The sequence below is a fragment of the Trachymyrmex cornetzi genome, unplaced genomic scaffold (genome assembly GCF_001594075.2).
Source record: "Trachymyrmex cornetzi isolate Tcor2-1 unplaced genomic scaffold, Tcor1.1 scaffold64, whole genome shotgun sequence".
Taxonomy (NCBI): Eukaryota; Metazoa; Arthropoda; class Insecta; order Hymenoptera; family Formicidae; genus Trachymyrmex; species Trachymyrmex cornetzi.
The window spans coordinates 418,034-428,961 of record NW_017299959.1 but is presented as its reverse complement, the minus strand read 5'-3'; the positions used below and the strand labels follow the sequence as shown (position 1 = coordinate 428,961).

Sequence of the window (10,928 nt, the reverse complement as noted above, 5' to 3'; positions counted from 1 at the left end):
AGTTAAATTTTCAAGGTTGTTAACTTTAACCTAACTTAGTTAAAAGAAAAAATTAACTTACCCAACCCTGCATATTAGGCGCCTATCTCATAATGGGGGGCTTTTCTCTATATAATAACGTACAAAAAAGAAAAAAATAGAATATTTAAAAAAGTAGAATATAATCTGAAAACAAGAATAAAATTGGGGGAAAAACGCCGAGAAAACATGTGTCATGTAATGATATAACTCCGCTGGCGTTGGAGTTGAAGAAATTTTTCCCGAAAAAAAAAAAAAAGTTCATTAGTATTTCTTTTTCTAGCTTCCCCGCATTTCTCGGATAACATCGTGAATACACGACATTACGACGTTTGTGAATTGTATAATGCGGACGGTGTCGTTGACGTCACAGTAATTAAACCGCGGTCGCTGGCGGCTCGCGCTCTCGCTTCTCGCTTCTCGCTAATTAATCGTAATTTATTAACGACATCTTTGCTTGGCGTTCGAGTACGGGCAGGTGAATAGAAACAACATGGGCGCGGTTTCTTCCTTTTTTCGTCCTCTTCCATGGCTTCGAGCATAGTACCCTGACCCTGGGCACACGGCCAGCTGTCTCACTCCACCCCTTTTGTAAGAGGCACACACTCTAAGAGTGGGATTTGTCTATCCCTGCGCAGGCAAAGGAGGAAAGAGAAAGAAAGAAAGAGAGAAAGAGGTAGAGAGAGAGAGAGAGAGAGAGAGAGAGAGAGAGAGAGAGAGAGAGATGTATGGTGCGCAAGGACGGCAGGATCGTCGGGCGAGAGAAACAGGGCGAAGGAACTTTTGTGGAGCCCGCGGAATAATTAGCATGCTCTCCTCAGCAGCCTAATTTTAATGGAACACCGACATACGGCGTTTCATATTGTAATTCGTCCTACATTGTAACGCGCTCGCACGGTCTTGAATATTATTATCTACCGCGTTTCCTCCAGCGAAATCTTTACACACGCTGTAAAGTATCATGTATATCATGTGCACTACTACTCAATTGAATTCGAGCATCCTAAAGAAATTTAGACAAAAGATTTCTTATATGAAACATTAACTTTGTTCACAATAATTAAGAAATTTTCGCGATATTGTAATATTTATATATTCAAATTAACTTGTATGATATTGAAATAAAGAATGTTGTGAAAATTTATGGGAAAGATTCATAGGACAACTATTTCATTCGTAATTCTCATAAAGTTAGGATAAACTTGTATTTATAAAAAATATGATGCAAATATGATATCTATAGAAATATGAATTAGAAGATAAACAATAAGAATCACAAAAATACATTGTTCCTTAATTGAAATTATATATGTTGCGTTCTCACTTTTCGCTAATTTGTCAATAAAATTAATGAATACTAAATAATCAATTTTTATCGCAATTATAGTTTGTTTATAATTGTTAATATGCCAAAGACGTGGCGAATCATATAAAAAAATCTTTAATGAGACTTATTAAAATATTTTGGCTGTCTTTTTGAAATGTTTAACGACATATGTGTTTCAAACTTTCGATATTAAAAAAAAATATCAAAAGTATCTACGCCATTTCCCACAAGTTTTTCAAACAACGATTTTGCGTGTCAAAGATTTTTGTAAAATCTTTCAAGGACCTGACGATTTTCCAAAAACACCCGGTAGATTTCTGCAGACCTAGCGTAGAGGTGCGAGTGAGGACACACATGTGTAACGCACTCGTACGTACGAGCGCACATTCGCAGTGTGTGCGCGATTGGCGCGAGGCGAGAGGGAACGAGAGAGAAAGAAAGAGGAAAGCCGCGAGAGGAAACGAGCGAGTGAGCACGCATGCACGCTCACGCGCTCGCGTGCACGCATGGTAGGCACGCATGCACGCAGACGGAGCGCGTACTCGGCTGCGAAAACCGGCGTGCGAAAAGCAGCCAATGGCGAGCAGAGGCGGGAATCGGTGGGGTCACCCACGTGGTTAACGAACGGCCAATCCGCGCTCCATCGCTGGTGGATTTCGAGTTGGTTTCCCGCTCGGTACACCGCGTTTGCGTTCGCGCACGAGAGAGACGGACGAGAGAGAGAGAGAGAGAGAGAGAGAAGAAGAAGAAGAAGAAGAAAGCAGGAGGTGCACGCGCGAGCAAGGATAGTCACGAATTCGCAAAAGAAAGAGAGAGAGAGAGAACTAACCATGGTAGAGGAAAAAAAGAAGAAGAGAGACGAGTTTGCATCGCGTCTCGACTGCCCCCCTCCCCTCTCTGCCCTGGGAGGTAAAGGGGTGAAGGAAAAAGACAGAAAGAGGGGCACAACATGCCCCGAACGAAAGAGCCCCTTGGACATCGTGGTCTAGCTAAAGAGAAGAGAGCTTGGAAGGAAGGTACGTCGTCGTCGCAAGGAGAGCGAGAGAGAGTGAGATACGGGAGGGAGAGGGGGGTGGGGGAATTCCTTGGACAGTCCGCGAGTCGACGTGAGGGAAAGAGACGGAAGAAACTTGGTGAACGCGCGCGTCCCTTAAACTTGGAGCAATCGGGGAGAGCCATTTCTGCGAGGACACGCCGGCCGGTCTCCATCGTCGTCGGTTTCTGCGATCGAGCTGCTGACGGACAGCCACCGGAAGCGCGTCAGATTCGCGCAACAGCGCCGCGTTTGAGTTGTCAGAGAGACAGACGGATAAAAGTAGAGAAAGAGAGGGAGTGAGAAAAAGAGAAAGAGACCGTACACACAGTCGTCGCCTATCCGCGGATCGAGCGACTCGCAGTCGGCCAGTTGAGGCGCGAGGAAGCCAGCAGCGGAAAACAAAAGAAGGTGCCAAGCCCGATCGAGGACCGATCTCGTCGCAGAAGTCGTCCAAGGACCCCGTGCTCTCTCTCTCACCCCGTGCATTTTGCCTCTCGCGTGTGCAGCCCGTGACCCACACGCGATCCGCGATCTGGTCCACGTTCGTGTCCGGGATTCAGCACATATATTCAACAGTTATCTCTCGTCCGCGTCTCGTCCCAGTAATAAGGATATACTACCATCGGATCGGACGCCTGCAGCTCCTCTAACCCGCGTGATTGCTCCGTTATCGCCGCGGTGACGCCGTATACTCCGTTTTCCTTCCATTCAATCATCGTCCCTGTGATCCCCGTCGTCGCGATCCCCGTCGTCGTGTCGTGCCGTGTCCGCGTTCAAACCACTGAACTCAACTCCCGCCGGGTCCACGTAGACCCCGAGTCTACGACGAGGTCAGTACTCGGGGAATCGGGTACGCGAGTCCGCGCGCACGCGCACCGTTGCGAATTCGTCGCACACCGTTTTCGTTGAACCTGATACACGTGACCGAGCCGCGTACTCGGTGGAAGCCGGCATCATAGCGTCGAGAAGCGAGCAGCCAGCCACCATGTCAAAGCTCTATGTGGGCAATCTGCCGTCAGATTGCAACGAGAGCGCTCTCAGGCAACTCTTCCAGGAGCACAGCTTGGCATGCACCACGATCCTGGTAAAGCGTGGCGGCTACGCCTTCGTCGACTGTGCCGATCAGTCCCCAGCCGATCGGGCAATCGACAAGCTGAACGGTGAGTTGCTCCTATCACATTAATTATGCTAACGCTGCTTTTAATGCTTCCGATTATACATGCTTTATACATTGCTTTTCATCCTGATGACTACGACGACGACGACGGCGGCCGGCTTGGTTGCCTGACCAACAGTGGAGAGAAGAAGAAATCGAAGAAGAGCATCCATCTGCTTCATATCTGCTTTGCCAATTATTTGTATACTAATAAAACTTTTACCGCTTTGCCATCTATGCTATTGCTTTTCCCTCGAGCTTATGTAACTTTCCCTTGAGCTTATAAACCATAAATATTAGTCGATTTGTTCATTGATATTTATTTATAATAATGTCTTTATATCTTAGCGCAAAGATGAAGATTCTAAAGGCAGGATCTTTAGGATCCTGCTGCCTGGATGATCGAATTAATGTTGAGTCCTCTGCTTTATCCTGATCCTGAATATCCAGATTTTCCTGTATGCTCAATAGTGCTGAAAATGAACCTCTTTTACAATGATATTCAACACGCTATGCTTCATTTAGATGCTTTTTGCTAGATCTTAAGGCCGAGTACATGTAAGAATTTGCGCAGCATGCTTCCAATAGATTTTCTAAATGCTAGAACACAAATGTTTCGTTAAGCGTTTCAAAAGGATAGCCAATATATCTTGGCAAATCCTTTGAAAGATTTTTTCTGAATATACATATCTGTCAGGTTACTGTCACATCGATAGTTGACCGTCAATTTTTTTCCGATAGACGACGCGCTTTAACGTGAAGTTGGAGGAGATCGAAATACTCTCTCCGAAACGTAACAAAATAATGACTGTCGATGTGACAAACAAAACTGTCGATATTATCAAAGCTTACAATTCTAGTTACTTAGGTATAGAAACATTAAACACAAATTCGCAAATAATTAGCATAACGTTAGAATGATTGACAATTAGCGGCTTTATAGGAATAACCTTACGTTTTGCATGTGAAGAGAAATTTAAGAACTTTTGCATTAATGAAAACATTAATTTTTACTGCCACAACTTTTATCGCTAATATTTAAAAGTACGAGTTTTGTGACCAGTGAAAAGAGATTTAACAATTTAAACGACTCATTCGATCGTGTTGGTGATAAATGGATAAATAGTGATGTGTAAACGAATATAAAAAATATTTTTCAATAGCACTGTACGTATTTAAATCTCTTTGGCTTTATTTATCGTTCGGACGAGATTGAAACTTTCCGAATAACCGACGTGAAATTCGTGCGACGAGCGAATCTATGGTCGTGCAGAATTAGGATATCACCGTGAACGCGCGCGAAACTGACGTTATATCTCGCACGACCACTCATTTCCTCCATGGCTCCATTCATGAACAACGAACACGAGATTATATTTGAGAATAGCTGTATCACCAATTTCGGTTTCCGCCGAAAAAAGACGATTCTTTCGCAACCACGAAGTTTGAGCGTCCTCGACACGCGGCACACAAATTCTTTTCCATTTCACCAAATCACGTCGTGTGCTTCGACTCGTGTTAAAAGATCCGATGAGAGTGTCAGATTCCGAAAAAGTGACGTATCTTATCTCGTCAAAGTTTATTTCGAAATCAAGCTGCTATACGATTACCAGTGATAATATTCCAAACATTAACTCTGAGAATAAGCGCACGTTCTGTCATAAAATGTATCTTGGCAGCACAATTTATTGACACAATGTTGGCTCAACGTTAAACAATATATCACCAATAAATTGCTACTAGAATATTAATTTTTTATATCTCAAGAATTAGGACAACAAAGTTACACAAAATAGTCTTATTAAATCACATGGAGAAGATATAATATATATATATACATACGATTATCGCTTCGATATTCATTTAATTATGCTTCTGAATTAAACATATCGAAGAAAATTGTCAGATTGAAGTATTTCGCCAGTTACCTTAATTTTTCTCGAAATAGAGTAAGACAAGTTTCGTCTGCTCCACTTTCATAAAAAACTTATAACGAATTCGATTGGATGCACTCACTGGTGTACATTAAAGTGTGCCATCGTACACAAATTGACATATGTGCTTAATATAAATATAAAAACAGATTAAACCTCAATACATTTAATTGTGCCGTTAAGTAAAATCTGTACTTTATAATTCGAAATATTTGTATTTTATTTTTACACAGATCAAATCAATGTACAACCGCTTTAATATGCAATAGCGTGTCCAATTAAATTTGCTATTATCCACGTAGTAGGTAGCATCGCAAAATGGCGCTAGTTATGAAGCGACAAGGTCACGTTTGTGTGCTCGCCTCCGCGATAAGTTGCTGATAATCACACGCGTCGACCAACCGTTGTCGATCGCTTCGATTACGGGTCTGACTCTTCCCGCCAAAACGAAAGTTACGTGCACACTCGAGGGATTTATTTCGTAAGACGGTTCTCGGAAAGCAGAACGTTCGAATAAACATAAGAGTAGCGTTTTCTACTTGACACCTAAAATTTTCGATAATTGCTCTCCTAAAAATTATTTCTTCAGATAAAGGAAATTTTGTAAAATTTCTTTCGTATGGGTCACGTTTAGAAAAAATATTGATTTAAATTTTGAACACCAAAAGTAGTTTATTTTAACATGCCTGATGCTTTTTGTATTGTTGCATAGTAAATTTCTATATTAAAAAATTTAGTAGAATATTACAAACAATAATTGCAAGGCTCTGTTAACATTCGCCCCCCTCGGTATAAGACTTTAATATCTTGGCTTCTATCCATCGATGTTACTTTTCGAGACATACGACGCGCAAAAATTGTCTGCTGAGTGGAAGTTAACTATGCGTGACGAAACGTCAGACGGCTGAACGTATCCGTTAATCGCTAGACTGCCGGCGACTATAACTAAAACGACTATTCTACCCTTCGTTCAAACCTCTAAATATATTGTACTTTAGCTTGATAATTTCGTAGAAAATATCCCCTATCGAGAAACTAAAAAAAATTAACGCTCGTAACATTTGAAACGTTCTTATTGGAAAACATTAATCCTTTTCTATACAAGAAATTATTTATAAACAAAATTAATAACATTGTTATATTTTGCAGACCAATTTAAAACACTAAGACTACAAAATTTCTATAGATTATATAAAAAATACGCTTTTCCAAGGAACACATCAAGAATCAAAAGAAAGTCAAAATGATTGTTTTATTACAAAATTTGATTGTTTAATAACATTAAGAATCAAAATAAAGTAATTTTTATTTTTCGATGACGTGTGTGTGTTCTTTAGGTTGGCAGGATCCAAAAGAGAGAAAGACGATTCTGTGTGAATAATTTAGAAAAATTAGAACATATTTTACAATCTGTACATATCGTATTTTCGCGTCGATCTCTTCTCATGCCAGCTCGTCATCTCGGTATGATCCTGACCTAATGTTCCCGACTTATCCCGTCGATCGTGAGAATTTGGACCGGCACTTGACTTGGAGGCTCCGAGTCACGCCCGCACGAGTAGTAGTCGGTCGGTCAGGTTCTCCCGCAACCGAAGAGAAGAAATGTGGTCAAGGTCGTGAATAGTCGCGCGCGCGCGAGAGAGAGAGCGCGCGAGCGCGCGTGACGTATGAAACTGCCTCCACCGCCTCCGCCGCCATCGCGACCGCCACCGTCGTCTTCTCCGAGGTTAAAATTTACACATCGCGAATAGCCACCAACCTCATCTCCTCAGCTCTCTCATCTCGTCGCCTCGCTCGCCGAAAAATCGGTTAGTCACACTCGTCACGTTCCACGGCCATGCCTGGTATCCAGATCATAAATTTCATTGACAACTCTGTAGCTCCTCTTGTGCGTTCTCGCGCCCATCGGTGGCTATCTCATTACAGCGTGTTAATGCACGTATATGTACGCATCGCGTCGAAGCGCCGTTTGAGAGACCACGTTTCACCCTTGAACTTCTCTGGTGAGAAAACGGTCCAAACTAATCTTCACCGACGCGAAAAAGTCTCAGATGTTGGAAAAAAACTTAAAATTAAACACGTATCTTTTTTTTTCGAAGCAACCTTGTGAAGTGAAGGCGATATATTCGATTCTGACTAAACATCGTCGAAAGACTAAGATTGTATCTTTTCAAATAGAATTCTTATGATATGTTAGATAGGATTTTCGGAAAAAAATATCTTCAAAAAGTATATATGAATTTTTACAAATTGTTGGTATGGATAATTTTAACATCACAAAATTTTAATGCATTTTTAAAATTTTTTTCTCACATATTTTAATCAAATAGAATTAAATATTTTCGTTATTTTTAAGAAAAGAAAATATTGATATTGATTCTAAATTTGCGAAAAATTCTTCTTGAAATATTTCTCTGTCGCTCTACAATTAATAAGATAGATTAAGTATCAAAAATTTTACGTTGCTTTTCTTGCCGGACGGTTTTCTTGTATACAATCTTAACTATATAGGGTGATACAATTTTGAATATAATACAATTTTGAACGAGATAAAATTTAAATCCAATTTTCGAGGTTTAAGTTTGATTTTTTCCTGTTTGGCGATTTTCTTTAGTACTTTTCATACAGTGAGATCAAGGTTATCAAACGTGAATCGCGAATTTGGATTAAAATCTTATTTTGTTAAGAATTGTGCCATGTTCAAAATTTGTATCACCTTATCCTATATATAGAGCGTGCGAGGGCTACTTAGAAATAAGCTACAGGAAGGAGAGCCGGGAGCCTCTTGGATTCGTGGCGAACGCTTTCTCTCTCTCTTTCTTTTTTCCTCTCCCTCTATATTTCGTTAGCAATACGGTCGTTGCTTCTGCAACGTAAGGGCCGATCCTTGGATACAATACCGCGCGAAGAACGTTACCGACGAGCCGAGGCCAGAACTAGTTTGGTGGGTTGTTGAGTTAGGTTTTAGGAGAACTCTACCAAAGAGCCGCGGTCTAATCAGGCTTTAGGCTTGCACGACGCTCTGTCTAGCGAATGATTGAGCTGTGTGCTCGTTCACGTCGTTTTAGAATTGCGAGTATACCGAAACACGAATTATAGATACTTTACGAGTATATCGAAACGCAAATTATAAATACTTGGAATCCATATATTTTGACATATCGGTACGGCCCTATTAATTAAATATTAATAATAAAATTAGATAATATTCTATTTCGGATATATATGAATATATTTTTTACAAAATTTTATTTTCAATCCGATTACATACATATGTTTATGTATACAATAATCTCGTAGGACGAAAAATGTTATATTATAAAATATAATTATAAATAACACGAAATTAATACAAATTAATTAATAAATTAAACAGATTTATTTTTCACATTTATATTCGGCCATTTATTCATTTTCTGAAAATTATACCCAACTCAGAATTATTATCCGCAGTACATTTTTATATTAACATATCAAACATAAAAATATATCATGGACGGATTATTTTTTTTCTTCAACTAATATCGTAAAAATATATTTGATTGTTTACAATAGTCCACAAATATCATCTCGTTTATAGTCTCTCTTATTCAAGAATCTTCTGGCAACACATGAAAATGTTTTCAAGAATTTTCTTAAAGGTCGCATTTTCCTCAAATTCTCTCTCTCTCCACAGACGATGCAGTAACGCGCCATGTCTGCATGTGCGTGCACAGCATGCGTCTTCCTCTTTCACAGCCGGCATTCGTGCACGCCATTCTGTTCAGTACGATCTCGAAGACACGAAGCCTAAAAGTCAGTGCCGAGACGCCAACAGGAAGCTGCCACATTCTTTCATTCTGGCCGCCTCCTATTGCTTTCTTCTTTCCTCGTAATACGCCCGCTTGTATCGAATCGATCAGTCGTTCCATTATATCTTATAATTCTTGCCATAGATTTGCTATTTATTAAGAAGGCTCAAAAACCACACCCAAAATAATCTCATACTAAAGATTGAATTAATAGGCTCGATTAAATAAAACAATAATAAAAATAAAAGGGGGCTAAGAGCCCCCAAAATAATGTCATATGAACCAGATATCTCATATTCTCTAGTTATTTTTGCATATATGTATGTATATATTTCACTTTTAATGCTGAACATTTCTCTGCAATATGTCTTAATTTTATAAAAGAAAAAAAAATATATAATGTACACTGAAAAAAATTTCTGGTTGAAAATGGACGAATCAGAAATTTCTGGTTAAATTTATTAGAATTCTAGTTGAGATAACCGGAATTCTGGTTGATACTATATTTCTGGTAAAATCTACTAGAATTCTTATTTTTACCGGAATAATTATATTAATCAGAATTCTAGTTATCTCAACTAGAATTCTAATAGATGTAACCAGAAAATTCTGATTCGTCCATTTTCCACCAGAGTTACTGTTTAATCCAACCAGACTATTTTTCTCAGTGTATATTATATATATTATATATTTAGTTAATTTAAAGACGTTAAATTTTGAATTTGATAAAATTTTTACGTATATTTAAACGAGAATGCCGCAGTCGCTATGATAGAGCGGAACGACCGCTGAGTGCGAGGGTTTACACCCACCAATGCAATTCTCGACAGCTAGAACGAGCAGATGCTCCTAGGAATACATTATTCGCATCCAAAACTGCCTGTACTTAATACACCCCCTTTTCAAACGTCTGTAGGAGACGTCCCATTTGCTCGAGATGTTGCGCACACTCCCTTCCTTCTATCAAAATATATCTTTTAAACAAGATCGCCTCGTCCCGACTATAATTTTGGCATTCTATGCCATTCTGAAATATGCAAGTTGAAAAAACTCTAAAATATATACACATTTATAATAAACTATTTATGTTAACAGGAGGAATCTCCAAAGTATATGAGCTGTTTATTCTAAATGGACTATTTAATTCTGCACGTGTCATGTTTTCAAAATTGTTATTAAGATACATCGCATCAGTTCGTATCCGTGTCCCGTTTGATTACCGCGTCACGCAAAAAACCCATCGTAATTCCCATCGTACCGTAATTCGACGCACCTCGCTTCGAAAATAAGTCGCTTAAACGTCTCTCGTCTCGCCTGTCCATAGAAGCATGGATCTCTTAAATGAAAAAAGCAAGTGCAATGACTCCGTATTATTTCTCGCACCTTTTCTCCTAAGCGTATCGCGCGTACGTACGTACGACGTATGTTTATGTGACCGAATAAACATGTAAACCGCGCAATCTCTTCCTTTTTTACAATCGTTGCCCGCGGTGTCCGGCCGGCTTGATTTGTCGCGTGCCTGCTCGGGACCACCTGCCCCCGAAAAAAGTTACCTGTTAACAGTGCACCGGTAACCGACACTGATGGGACCTTACGATTTGCCTCTCTTCTTCACACAGGCCCGGGCAGCCTACGGGCGACTTCACCGATTCCACCGATCGCAACT

At 40.0% G+C, this 10,928-nt stretch overlaps 1 protein-coding gene across 1 annotated transcript in view; it reads left to right on the top strand.

The window, feature by feature from the left end:
• Positions 1 to 2,481: 2,481 nt before the first annotated feature.
• The window catches only part of Imp (IGF-II mRNA-binding protein), a gene marked incomplete at its 3' end in the record, with an annotated part of 95,139 nt that continues 86,692 nt past the window's right edge, over positions 2,482 to 10,928 (top strand). Inside the window, exon 1 of the mRNA XM_018516428.1 lies at positions 2,482 to 3,541. Within this exon, the coding sequence (XP_018371930.1) occupies positions 3,367 to 3,541 (175 nt within the window). The remainder of the gene's footprint in view (positions 3,542 to 10,928) is intronic.